At 46.9% G+C, this 14,251-nt stretch overlaps 1 protein-coding gene across 3 annotated transcripts in view; it reads right to left on the bottom strand.

Moving 5' to 3' along the window:
- The window catches only part of Ddc (dopa decarboxylase), an 81,846-nt gene that overhangs the window by 65,630 nt on the left and 1,965 nt on the right, over positions 1 to 14,251 (bottom strand). For 2 of the 3 annotated variants that reach the window (XM_057772058.1, XM_057772057.1), the window contains exon 2: positions 3,936 to 4,144. In XM_057772058.1, coding sequence (XP_057628041.1) covers positions 3,936 to 4,144 — 209 coding nt within the window. Of the gene's footprint in view, positions 1 to 3,935; positions 4,145 to 10,345; positions 10,395 to 14,251 lie in introns of those variants that run through there. The other variant, XM_057772059.1, reaches the window with a different exon arrangement.

The following is a 14,251-nucleotide window of genomic DNA, read 5'->3' as shown; positions in this document are numbered from 1 at the left end:
TTATCAAATGTAAATGTCTCACACTTTCCAGCTTCGCCCCATCGTCACGATAGTGGAGAGACCCCCTGTTTTGCGCTTGACTATTTTTGCTAGCCAAGATGAAGATGCTGTCTTCACAAGATATCAACTGTCATACCACATGAAGTCTCGAGGCAGGAATGATAGCAATACTGCTTCAGGTTCTTGCTGGGTGTGCTGGGCAAAGTGCTGCACCAGACATCTGAGATCCTAGAGTAAAAAGCTTGGCTTTCCCAAAATGGCTCTAGCAAATTCAGTTGCTTTTGTTTATTTTTTATTTATTTATCTTTTTGTTTTTAACGCCCCCCCCTCTTTAATGTGGTCCCTTCCCACTGGCAAATCAGCACCCTTAAGGGGAGCTGCTACCTCTGTTTCCCACAATGGCTACTGCCTCTCCGGCCTCCTCTAGCCCAGAGAGAGCAAACAGTTGCTCCATGCCAAGCCTGGATAAGGCACAGAGGTAAAGCTCAGGTTGAGCAGGGAGGAGATGCCCTGATGTGGTGTTCCTGGGAATCCCAGGGATGATGGAAACCAGGGCAGTGGTGAGGACACACAGACCCAGATTGGTTCGTGGGTAGAATCTTCCCCTTCAATGTATGTGCTACAACCTTATCACCAGCCCCAAATGACAGTATTAGGAAGCCTTGGTGAGGGACTTAGGTCATGAGAGTAGGGCCTTTGTGATGGAATTTGGGACCTTCTAAGAAAAGATCAGACTGACCATAGCTAACAATTCCTGAATCTATGGAGGGCAATGGCATTTGTTTGAAAAGTTCTAACACTTCCACCCCACCCCAAACTTTAACCAAAAATGTGTGATTTTGGAACATTGAAAGTTGTTGTTCCGATTTGTCGCTGACTAAAGAAATAGTTCTCTCTCCAAAGTTCAAAAGGCTTATACGGTTCTAAACCAAAGATTCTGGAGCAAGGGTTTCTTCCTGATTCCCCAAATCCAGGAACTGGGTTTCTTTCTGCATTGTTAGGCAGCGAGACCATCTCTATCTTTCTCCTCCAGATTCCAGTCAAGTAAATTCTTCTTGTTCACTGATTATAAAACAAAACTCTGCTGAGCCTTAGGATCTCTGAAATCAGTATGATTCCTGTAAGAAACAGCCACATGGAAACTACCCTCCGTTATCACCAGACTCCTGTGATGAGGCTGTTATGCACAGTCTTAGGCTGACATTCTTTAAAATGATAGATTTATTTATTTTTTTTTAAAGGATGTGCCTGTCCTGGGGAAGAGATTTCACAAAGTGAACTGGGGGCAGAGACGTAAAACAAGCACTCATTCTTCACCAGGGTCTAAGGAAAGACGATCCCTGAGAGCGGGAGGGGGCCCGAGATCCTGTCGCTATAGAAGCTGGGAGCTCAAATCGCTCCGTGTAAACATTGAAGTAAAGATGAAAGGAAGGGTCTGCAGGATGCGAGGAGCCTTGGATGTCACGAGCAGGAGGAGCTATTGGGAGGGACAGGCTAAGTGTGGTGGAGGGAGAGGAGGAAGAGGAGAAGACGAGGGAGCTAGCTCCTTACCACTGGAGGGTACAGAGCTGCTTGCGGTAACCTACAAAGTCCTCATCTGAGCCCAACCTCTGGGTCTTGAGAAACGTTGACGTTGCCTAGTCCACGTGTTTTCTTATAACAACTGGCTAGGGTCCAACTCTCAAGAATCCCCAAAGCTCCACATGTTAGAGTGCCAAGGTGGCACTATTGGGAGGTAGTGAGAGGCCTTTAGGTCTTTGATGATGAACCCTCCAAGGAGACTGGTGGTCCCCATCTGGTGGTCCCCTCCTCTTTCTCTGGGTTGCTTTCCAGCCACGAGGCGAGTAGATTTCCTCTTCCCTGTGCTTCTGCCACGATGCCCTGGCTCACCACAGGCTAAAAGCCATAAGACCAACGAGTCCTGGTTGAACTCCCAAAGCTATAAGCGAAAATGGACCTTGTCCCTGTGTGTTTGTCGTCTCAGCTGTCACAGGGTCAGAGAGCTGACTAACACGTTGCCATTCTTCATAGATTTTGCAAAGACGTAAACATGTCTTTTCTCAGTAAAACCGCATATTAGACATTTACCGGCCAATATGTGGCACGAGGAACCCCGATTGTGATTATAAAGATAACCAACCAGGATAGCTCATTAAAAACTGGAAGATTCCAGTAAGACGCATTACATGCCTGTCTCCAGGCCTGGGCGTGGGACAGAGCCAGAGGGGGGATAAAAAAAAAAAAAGTGAGAGTGAAAGAAAATCAGGGTTAGCAAGAACAGGAAGGGGGAGGGAGGGAGGGAGAGGCTGACAGTGAGTCTCAGAGGCTCTGGAGAACTTCACAGGCTGAGTGATGTGTTCAGCAGAGCAGGAATGGGGCCCATGAGGCTTTAGAAAGAAAAAAGAAAGAGAGAGAGGGGGAAAAAAAGAATGTTCAGATAAAAACCAAAACATCTGTAGTGGTAACGTGCTTGTCTTCACGGAAATGCCTTGAGAAAGTGGAACTTGCAAGGGGCCAACAGAGGAAGAGGCCAGACTGTACAAATGTATGGGGCCAGGGGGCACAGCTGGAGCCCAGGGCCCCAGTCTCTTCCAGGTACCTGGAGGGCTCCACTCTGCCCGCGGCTCTCTCTCCTCACTACCCAGGGCTTGGAAAGGCCAGGGTGATTCTTGACTGGAAGGGACATTCCTCTGCCTTGCTCTCTATGACTAGCCAGAGCAAGTGGACTGGATAGTCCCACACCGGCTCTGCACAACCCAGAATTTTCATGTAGCTGCAGGTCAGCCACAGGGCTAGCACCAGGCTGCCTGAAACTGTTACCCGGGGAGCTAAGCCCAGAGCACTCTTGCTCTGCCCAGTAAACACTCCTATAGAGCGCAGACCCCTGCAGGGAGACTGCACATTTTGCCAGCACCACGCTCCTGTATTCCCCCGTGGCCTGACATTTGACTGTACCTCCCTGCACGGGCTTTGTGCTGACTGGCTTAGCTTATTTGTTCAACTTGTAGGCCAGAGTCAGAATTTTTTAATTTTACTCAGAGAACAAACGGCAGGGGAAATCTCCTGAAGACGAAACTTGACAGGGGCTGTGAGAGGTGCTCTGGAACAGAGGCGCTGAGGCTGAAGACCAGCTGCCTCCCCAGAGCCTCCATCTTCTGTCTGAAAACAAGAGTGAGTCCCCCTCCCACCCCCGCCCTGCAGATCACGTGTTTGCTTCTCATTCCCCTTATATCCGCAGCCACCTAAGTGCTGGGGAAGCGGGCAGAGGCCCAGCTCAGACTTTACACGTGATTTGGTGATCAGGGTCAGACCCATTTGGTCAGAATCCTGTTAATGAATAGGCTTTTAGGTAAATTGCTTGATGGGTAAAGCAGTACTGTGGAGACACACCACTGAGGTTCGCTGCAGCCCTTTGATCCCTCTCTATCAGGGATTCTCAGCCATTCCGTGGCCTTGGGCAAAAGCAGTGGACACGGCCCGTGCCCAACAAAACTGAAGAAAATATTCCCTCGGTACATGAAAGTACCTTTGGACAGATGTAAGAATGCTACAAGTGTCTTTATTTCTTTATTTAGGATAATTAATTAAACTATTTGCAATCAACCACCAGGAGCTTTTTTTTTTCCTTCATAGGATAACTAGGAACCAAGTATGGTGAAGCAAGTACTGAGTTGTGGGGGCCTTGGGAGAAAACCCTCACTCTACCTTTGGAGCCCATGTAATTTGGATCTATCATTGACTAGCCCACGAGAACTTCACGGACCACCTAACTTCTCTAAATCTCAGTTGTCTTAGTTGAGACTGAAAAAAAAAAAGGTAGGCATTTCTCTTTAACCTATCTTGCTTCGGTGACCCCATGACACTGGAACTGTAGCTTCCAGTTGTGCTATATTAGCATAAACCCAGCCGTTCTCTGACCTCATAGACATACTCACCCCTGGCATGATTATCTTCTCAATGTCTTTGATTATGTCTTCATACGTTTCTGGTTCCTGGGGGGCAGCAGTGGGGATTAGGGGCCGAAGGTAGCCGGGCTCCACATCAGGGTACACTGGGCGTCTCTCAATGCCTTCCAGATAGTCAGCTATGTAATCCACCATCTCCTTCCCTCTCCTCCGGAATTCGCTCGAATCCATGTTGAAAACTGAGAAGAGAAATCAACCCACAAAACTTTACGTCTCTGAAGTCTCTGAACCGGAGGGGCAGGTTCAGGGGGCTGTGACTACATCCTAGAGACCACTCAGCAGCCCTTGCTTTCTTCCACATCTAGATGAGACAGACAGGCCACCGGATCCACCCAGGGGAGCACAATGCTGATTCCACACCTCACAAGACACTCAGTGAAGACCCCATAAGCACCTTCATCATTTTATTTATTTTTATTTCAGTAAAATGCAAGAAGCACACATTCATGGATCCTTCCAAGTTTAAAGACAAACACTGGCCCACATTCTGCCTGTACCCTTTGTGATGATGTGAAAGAGCCTTGCACTTGGGAGGCTCCCAACCCCCACTCTCATCAGCTGAAATGAGGATAATAATCCCAGCCCCTGAGGAGTGGGTGAGGGTATGATCACTGTGTGAGCTCAGCCCAGAGCCCAGGACAGCACAGCCCTGGCCAAAGTTAGAGATGTTTTTTCCTGGCATCCCACATCCTGGGGACCTGCACCTTTGCCTACAACCTGCTTTTCAGAACGGCGCTTTCTTCGCATCACCCACGCCATACACACAGGCAACTATCACCAACACCGCAACAACCTGAGCGACGCTGGCTACCACGGGGCTTACTGCGGCTTGCTAGGGCTGAGGATCATGACATTTTGGCAGTACATTTTGAGTGTCATTTTAAACAGTAAAACCACTAAGGAAAACAATAACAACATAAAGGATGACGTCAAAACAGATCGTGAAAAGAAAAAAAAAAGAGGACTCGTATTTACAACACAGGAGCTGAAATACCAGGCAAAGTATAGCCTTGTTCAACCTCAGAGGAATTGTGTGCTTCTGATGATTCACACAGGTTCCCCAGCTCTGCACTTGCTCAGCAAGGCTCAGTGAGCCTTAACTGAGGATTCAGATACAAGTTAGCAAGCAGGAGAATCCGAACATCTGGAATTTATGTACAATAAAAAAACCAAACGTATTTGCAAAACAAGAAAGATGGACAACCCCCCTAGAATCCTATCGTAACATGTGTCTTTCCTGAATAGTTCCTAAATTTGTGAGAGACAATTGAATGCTAAACAAAGGATACATTTCTAAATCCCTCCCTTAGTCCAGAGCTTTGTAATTGAAGATGGATTTTCCATCAGAATAAGTACTGGGGATGAGTCAAATCCATTGTGATTAGCAATGGGGCTGACCTTCATGTCATGTTCCCAGCACTTCCCCATGCTCCCCATTGTCTGGGATGGGAGGGGGGGTTGGACAGATTTTGTGATGTTAAATGCGTTAGAAATGATTCATCAGACACTTTTTTAAAATGGGAAGACAGACTTTTTATTCAAGAGTATTGCATAGGGGAAAGAGTTTGACCTCAACTTTGAAACACCAGGGACAGATGGGGAATTGTAGCCAAAGGGGATTACTCAGGGCTCTCCAGAGGAGTGAAACCCACCATATACATATACTTCTAACTACAAAAGGGAGTTTATTGGATTGACTCACATGCTCAGAGGCTGTTTATTTCCACAATGGCTGTCAGCAAACTGGAGGGAGGATTGGAGAAACCAGTTGCCACTTAAGTCCAGGGAGACTCGGAACAGGAGAGACCAATGATGCAGGCCCAGTCAGACAGAGGTCAAGGTCCTGAAAGGGCTTCAGGGAGTCATTGGATGCTGGGACTTACTGAGAGGCCCGAGAAGCTGGAGTCCCATGTCCCAGGTGACCAGAACTGCAAAAGTCTAAGCCTGCTGGGAGAAAGCAGTGGGGCTTCCTCCTTCCGCCTTTCTTCTGCCTTTCGATTCATCTAACCCAGCCCTTTGGTGCTGCTCAGACTCAAAGCGAGTCTCCCTCAGTTCATGGATCACGTCTAAGGTTTTCTGGTAATGCCTTTTCAGAAGAACCAAGAAATGGGCTTTCCCAATTTCCCAGGTATTTCTAACTCCAACCAAGTAACAACCAGGGACAATCATGACAGCAGTTGGTAAAAACCAGTGGACAAGAAAAATTACTGAGAACGTGGGAGTTAGTTTTGGGGCCGGGAGGGGTAGCACGCTCCATCAGATACCAAGGGTGGAAGGAGACAAATCTGATTAGATACTAGCAATATCCGCCCAGTAGATTTAGCCGAGCTTCTTTGTCAAACTCGGTTTAAGCTGACTATGGTTGTGTTAGGTGGTAGCTGGTTTCCAGGGACAACCTGCCTGATCAGGATTTTCCTACCTCCAGTGTTCTCCCCTAAAGGACAACACACAGGTACAGACGTCCCAGCCCCCATTTTAGAGTTATTGTTTGGGTGAACATTTCAGTCATGAGTGCTTGGGAGCCGATGGTGCATGAGATAAGATTTAAATTATAGCAACAACAAGTGCTAAACATCCTGGTAAATGTATTTCAGTTGTGTGCCTTCTACACACTGTGACTGGGCTGTAGTTGAGGAATATTACTGTCATTACCTGCTTCCTATTCTGTTAGTGGGAAGGTGTATGTGTGTATGTGTGTGTGTGTGTGCGCGTGTGTGTACGTGTGTATGTGTGTGTGAGTGCGTGTGTGTACGTGTGTATGTGTGTGCATGTGTGTGTATGTATGTGTGCGTGTGTATGTGTGTGCATGTGTGTATGTGTGTGTGCGTGCGTGTGTTTGGTGGGAGTGGGGGGTCGGGGAACGGGTTTCCGGGTTGATGCTCAGGGTTAAGGGCTGACCTGCTCAGACTCAGGCTATACACTAACACACTACATGAGTTGCTGACACACTAAATGAAAAATTTCTGTGCCCCGATAAGCCTTTCCACCAACGCAATAATCCAAATCAGACCAAATCAAACCGAATTAGAAAAAAGCCCAGGTTTAATGAATACAAATGCTCCTGGATGGCTTTCCAGCTCCCCAGAGAGGAGATGGGAAAGGAAGATCAGAAAACCACCCATTTGTTCTCTGGGAGGCAGTTTAAATAGCCTGTGGATGTGGTCTTGAGCATCTCTGGAGAGGGGTCATCATTTGGCGGGGCTTTCTCCCCAGTAGAGTCTGGACTGAGGCAACTCCGAGGGAGAAGGGACTTGGGGTGGAGCCTCTGCCAGAACACTAGCCCCTGTTTTCCTTAACTAAAAACAAAAATGAAGATAATGATAGTACCACCATAAGAATTTCATTGTGAAAATTCAACAAACACATAGCAATAGCCTTGAACAGTGGTACGAAATAATCACTCAGGAATTGTCAGCCGTAGCAGCGCCCCATTGTTTGCCTTTTCATTTTCTGAGGTTTCAGTCAACTGCAATCGGAAAACATTAAATGAAAAATAGGTAAAATTTTATTCTGAATGACGAGAGGGCATCTGGGCCTTCCTGCTTCGTGTCACCCAGCACAGGAACCATCCCTTATCACAGTGTTTCTCCACCGCCTGTTATATACTACCAGCCTGTTAGCCACTTGGTGGTTATCAGACTGTCACAGCATAGCAGTTCTTTCATTCAAGTGAGCCTCGCGCTAACACAGTAGCTGCTTTGTTGCAAATTGGTACCCTTAACTTCTTTCTGTGCCTCATTTATTAAATGAGCTTCATCCCAGGTGTGTGTGCACAGCATACATTTCTGTCCTGAGATTCGGGTAGCCCCCGGAGGTCTTGAACTGTATGTCTCTGTGAGTGACAGGCAACTACTGTCGTAGCTTTTCCTTACAATTCCAAATCCTACCTCCGCTTCTCTGCTCCTGCACATTTTCGTTTTACGTTAGAAAATCCTAAAAGTAGAAAACATTTATTTTTTTTTTAAATCGTTTCTTTAGGACAGATTTTTCTAGAGATATATGGCTTTAGTGTTTTTAAATTATACTGCCAAATTTCTCTGAACACATGGCTTTATCGAGTTACTCTTCTAATGGGGTGTGTGGTACAGTCTCTGAGGTTAATTTTAAACTTTACCCGTCTCATAACCGTGAATGGTTCTCTTTTAATGTTGACTATTAAAATCAAATAGTGCTCTGATGTGTCTCTGACGTTTGGATTTCTTCATTTATGAATTGCTTATTCATTATATTTTTTCCACATGGATATTAGCTATTTTTTTTATTTAATTGCAAGGATCCTAACATATTAAAACTTCTACCTTCGTATCTGTGATATGTTTTATGACATTTTCCTTCTTTAGGCCTGTTCTAATTTGGGATGATGACTTGCAAGAGTCAGAATAAAGAGGCCTTATAATTTAATTTTTTTGGCAAAATCTCACATATTTCCCTTTATGATTTAGACCTTGTATGTGATTTTTATAATCGTCTAAAAGGGACCATTTTTTTGCAGTCTCTGTCCTACTAAGTGGGGGTGCATGTGTTGCAGGAAGCTGAAGTCTCGAAAAGAGAAGTCGTACAAAGTCGCGAGAGCCCCTCAGCCTTTCAGAAAAGCAGCAGCCGAGCCTTTCTCCTGGGAATAAGAGAGTTTTATGGACAAAGCAGGATGTGCCAGGGAGAAAACAAACAAGCACGCCCCAACTCACTCTGAAAGGAAATATTCCTAGTCAAACTGTAATATAATACCTGGTTATTCTTTTCAAACCATCTTGTCATTTATTTGAAGATTATTTCCCACTGAAACCTTTACAGAAGGTACTTAGGGCACAGCCTCAAGAGACTCTCACGCTCATTTTGGAGCTGTCTGATATTCATGGCTCCAAGTTGGGCAAATATTAGCTGGAAGATGTAGACTGTGATAAGGGCAACGGCCTAGGCTTCTCCAGACCCCTGAAAGACTTTCTGTTGACACAACCTGATCTGTCTCGGCAGCAGCTGCACCGCATGGCGTTTGCATGGAGCCCCTGTCATCGTTGGTGCATGTGTGGTGAGCCGGCCACCTCCCTGGATGTTTTATTGTATCAGTGACAGTCAACACAACTCCATACCCATGGGCGTCAGGGATATATGAACTCCCCCTGAACTCTCGCAGGGCCCCCCAGTCAACCCTCCCTTAAGAAGTTATTATTATGGTTGTAATTTGCCGTTCTACCACTGCCCTTTGGTAACTGAGAATGAATGAATGAACGAATAAATAAATAAATCGGTTTGGCCTTCTAAATATTTTATTTCTGTTCTATTCTATATTGGATCCTACCCTGCTTTTGTGACAACTTCCAACACCAGGTCACCACATCTTTGGTAGAGAGAGAGTCATAGCTACTGAAGTAAGGCCCACAACCACAGCCTCATCTGGCCCTTCAATTTGGGTAATTTTCACCATGCCCAGCCTATAGAGTCTCTACTCTCTGCATCTTCACTTACTGGAGTTCTCTGCCACAGGCATTTTTTCAGAGCTCCATCCAGCCCCTGCTGACATTCTTACAAGCTGTCGGGGATAGCATAGGAATTCTGCTTCCATGGGACCTTTGTGAAGAATTTTGGCAGCAAACCTGAAGCTCACGTCCTACCACGGTGTACTCCAAGGAGCGAGCTCCTGTGTGTTCAGGGAAGGGCAGCAGAGTTCCGAGCACCCGTGCGTCTTGCCTAGCGTTTCACATTTTCCACACTTCTACCCAAGACCATAACAAAGTGTCTAGCCACGAGAAATCTCTAACAATCTGAAGAATGACTATCTGACGCTTCACCTCACAACAGCAACGAAACGCCACGTCCCCTGAGTCTTTTTCAACTCCTAAGATGCTGGCGAAGTGGCATGTTTCTAAAGGAACTTTGGGTGAGTATTTTTACTAGTGACTGTGTTGCACAGGAATAGTCAAAACTGGCTCAAGAGCAGCCTTGGTATGCGCCAGTGTCAGGCGACCCAAGGTCAAGGGTACTTCTTTAGTTACCATGGAGCCTTCAACCTTCAACCTTTCTAAGGTTTCCTGTCAGCTCCTGCAAAGGCAAACAGGCATGAAAGCACCACCAGGAGAGCCGTCGGCAGGATGAAAAGAGGGCACATGCTGAGGGCCCGCTGCACAGTCCACACTCAGGACAAAACTTTTATTAGTAATCAGGTAAGTATTGTGCAGAGGAAGGGGGGATATGTGGGAATGCCTTTCTCTCCTCTCCTCTCTCCTCCCCTCTCCTTTCCTTCCTTCCCTTCCTCTCTCTTCCCCTCCCCTTCTCTTCCCCTCCTCTTTTCTCCTCTCCCCTCTCTTCCCCTACCTTTTCCTCCTCTCCTCTCCTCTCCTTCCTCCTTACCTTCTGCAATCCAGGCTAGATTGGGACTCACTTACGTAGCCCAGGGTTGGCCTTGTACTTCTGATCTTCCTGCCTCCACTTCCCAAGTTCACAGACCACAGCCTATTATACAATACACTAGACACAAAGTTGGGTGTTCTAGTGTTTTAAGTCAAAGGAAAATCACTGAGCAGAAGTGCCTCACCTTCTGGCACTCTCTCAGGTTATCTCACTGCGTTTCTGCCCTACGACTCACAAACTTCCCTTTATGGGATGGAAAGCCTGCTGTTCTACAGTCACCATTTTCTTCCCAGTCTTGAGAAGAGGGCTGCACTGACCACAGATGTTCTAAAAGTCAGAGCAGGGGAATACGGAGCCAGAATGTAGAGCTCAAGTCTCTGCTGGTTTGGGTCTTTCTGTGAGTGACATGTTTTTCTGGCCACTGGTGATGTAGGAAGCAAAGAGGGAAGAAGAAATCATCTCCCCACAGTCTCCTTCACAGGCATGATCCCAGTGACCTAAAGACCGCCCACTAGAGGTCGTCACCTGCCAATAACTCCACTCAGGGGTCCAGCGTAACAAGTAGATATTGGGTGGACGCTCTGCTGTAGCAGAGAGTTTTGTCAGGATTCTTAACAAGTAAGGGTGAGGCACAGAGAGACTGACTGCTAGCAAGGTCATGTTTCAGCTGAGCTCTTGCTACCACTGGACTCGAACCCAGAGCATCCAGGCAGCTGTTGCAAATGCCCCTTACTTGACAGTCTCTAGAAAAGTGACCTAAAAGAACATCAGAACTTGAAGCCCAACCATTTCCTGAGCCTCAGGGACAGTCATGATTCCAAATGCCTCTCAGGGCACCTAGAATAGAAGCTTCCAAGGCATCTTAGTTGGTGAGAGACCATGCTCATCACAAAGGGAAGCAAGAAGTTAGTGGGTTTGGTTAGCACTCATTGAAATGTAACCATAGTCAGGCCCTCACTTGGGTCCATTTGTGCTACGCAGAAGAACATGGCAAACCAGGTGGCTTGCACTCCGCAAACAGTGGTTTGGCAAAGTTGCAGAAGCTGGGATTCTGAAATCATGTCTGCTTTCTGGTGAGATGCCTCTCCCGGGCTCACACTGCTGACTTCTTGCAATGTCCTTGGACAAAGGAACAGGGGCTCACTTTAGGACCTCTGCAAGGGTGGCCTTGCCATCTTCCAGACTGTATCCTTTTGACCAGTGTGCCTCATAAGGCTTCACTTCCTAATACCATCAGGTCCTGCGGTAAAAATTGAACATAGGCGCATCGACAATATAGGTCACAGTCCTTTGAACTCTGCTTCCAATCTGTGAAACATCCACACTCCCAACCCCACACAGAACTATAATGATGCCACAAGATGCTCAAAGTCTGCCAGGGTGCCCTACCCTTGCACTTTGGCACAAGTGACAAGGGCCACTGTTTCTTTCTCATTTCCTGCTTCATAACCACTGTGCTGCATCTAAGCATTTCTCTGTCTGACGATGCGTGGAGTTTAACGCTTTTCAGCCATGTTCTCACGGGGAAATACTGTTCCCAATCATATCTCCGTCACCATACTGTGCAATGCAAGTTAGAGAAACCTAGAAAAATTCATCGCATTTGTGACTTTAAAAGCAAAAAGAGACTATTGGGGACAAAGACACAGCCTTTTTTTTTCCTTTTGCGTTTTTTGCACTTTACAATTTGCTTTCTCCACACGTCGGTGTGCAAAAACACAACACAACCGAAACTGAGACCTCAGCGTTCCTTTGCTCTCGTTCATCCCCACTGACCAGCAGGGGCCCGATGTAAGGGATGGGACTGCCAAGGGTCAGGTGGGGTGACTGAAGCACCGCGGGGCAGGTGACACCATCCAGGGTGTCCTGGAAGGATATGAGCTCCTGCCGTGCACGGAACGGGTGTGAGTTGTACGGTTCCTTTTGCCTATGACTTAATTCTTCCTAGGAAACCAACAACACCACAGAAAGCTTAGCTCTACATAAGAACAATCCAAACCTGCATCTCAATTAGTCTTTCTCATCCACCCAAATTTCAAATAAAAACATCGAAGTCTTCCTGCTTTTACTCACGTGAGCTATTTTTAAAGATTTACCCAAGAAGCATCAGGTGATCTTCATTGAAAACTCCCTCCTTATTTGACAGCACCCCAAGAGTTCTTTGCAGAAGGAATGCTCCTCCCCCACTCTGTGTTTTCCCCTCGATTCGTCCCCCCCTCTTTTTTTTGCTTTTGACCTTGAAGTCACATCAGTCGTCGGTGAAAGATCACAGGCCACTTGCCTTTTCTATAGGCCAGAGACTCCTCTGACCGTGTTCCAGTGGCTGCCTCTTGGTAATTGTCTCATATTGGTTTATTGTCTTTGCAAACACAGACACCTGGCATTGTGAGTCTATTTGGTGCCCTTTGGTACCCGCTTCTGGTAGTCTCAATTTTCTCTCACGAATGAGGTCAGTGGTAAACACTGACTTCTCGGTCCCTCATTATCCCTTGTATTGCACAGTTGCTGGCCTGTCACTGTGTTGCTAAGAACCCTGTATTTCAGGCTCTCCCACATTCAGTTCTGGGAATACATTGACATTTGGTTGGCACATTCTATTGTCCGAGAAACCAAACAAGTCAGTATTTCTTAACCTTCTGCTAAGTGCACGGTATTCACAGTATCTTATTTAATACCCAGTAACCCTGTAAGGTGAGGATTATTACGGCTGCTATTACCAAAGTCACACAGCCAGCAGGAGGGCGCTGTCCTCTTGCCTTCTGAAACCAGCCTCTTCCCAGTCAGCCCTTGGTCTGGACGTTCCACACTCCCTGAAGGCTGAGAAGCACAGGTGGACCCCAACAAGGTCTCCTGCCAGGACTGACCCCAAGTGCAAACTGCAGGGGTTCTGCCTATGCCACTAGGGTCCTGCTTCTCCCCTCACATTGGAGATCAGAAGAGAAGCTTCAGCAAGAGGACTGAGTCACCATGCTGCCCATCCTCCTGGGTGCATCTCCATGGGAACGGGCTGGACTAACCCCGTTGTCCTTCGTTCCCTCCATTTACACAGAGCTCTACAGAACAGTGACAACGTTACCTCCCCTTCAGAAGTAAGACAGCAGCTGCCTTGCCTACACCTGCACAGATCGAAGGGGGCTTGCACACATGAACCTAGCCCAGCAGCAAGGCAAACCCAGTTCCTTCCCACCTTATGTAGCTCAGGCAGTGGAATTTTAACCTTCCTTATAAACTTGTTCTGCTTGCTTTAGAGGTACATCTGTGCCCATGAGGGTATTCCTGCCAAAATGCCTATCAATGGGAGAGAAGATTAGGATTGTTCTAAAATGCCGGCGAGCATTGCTTCCCCGACACTTCCTTAAACTTAACACCAGACCTAAGATGAGTTTGTAACAGTTCAGGGTAGAGCCTTCATGGTAATCAATAGCTCCAAGAACAGGAAAAAGATGGAAGCAGATCCCTGGACATTTCTCTTTGGCTGTGTGGAGGCTTAGAGAATAATTTCATTTTCTTTATCTTATTAGCACAGCCCCTGTGTGGAGGCCCACACACCATGTGCCCAGGGGGAGAGGAAAGGGTGCTGTCACAGAGGACAAGGTCTTCTCTCTCTGCGGACATCCAGATACTCCTCCCTGGTTAGTTCTTCATTGTCCTGGGATATCCTGATCCAGGACTCTGCAGGCTGTGGCCAAGCTTGGGGTGACCCTGAATGAAGTCTGTTTCCCTCTGGCACCCCTGAAAGTTCCAAAAGCGGCCAGCTTTCCTGAGATTGTCACTTTTGCTTTGATCCTGTTTTGGAGAGGAAACATGGTGTTTCCAAGTAAGAACTTGTGTATAAGGAGCAGAACTGGAAGCCTTTGAGGGGGGGGAAATAAAAAGGCAAGTAAGAAGAAAACCCAGGTAACTTGGCTGAAGTTGCCTTGGAAACTGGAGCTAAGAGGATG

This window comes from Chionomys nivalis, chromosome 6, assembly GCF_950005125.1.
Source record: "Chionomys nivalis chromosome 6, mChiNiv1.1, whole genome shotgun sequence".
NCBI lineage: Eukaryota > Metazoa > Chordata > Mammalia > Rodentia > Cricetidae > Chionomys > Chionomys nivalis.
This window is presented reverse-complemented; position numbering and strand designations above follow the sequence as displayed.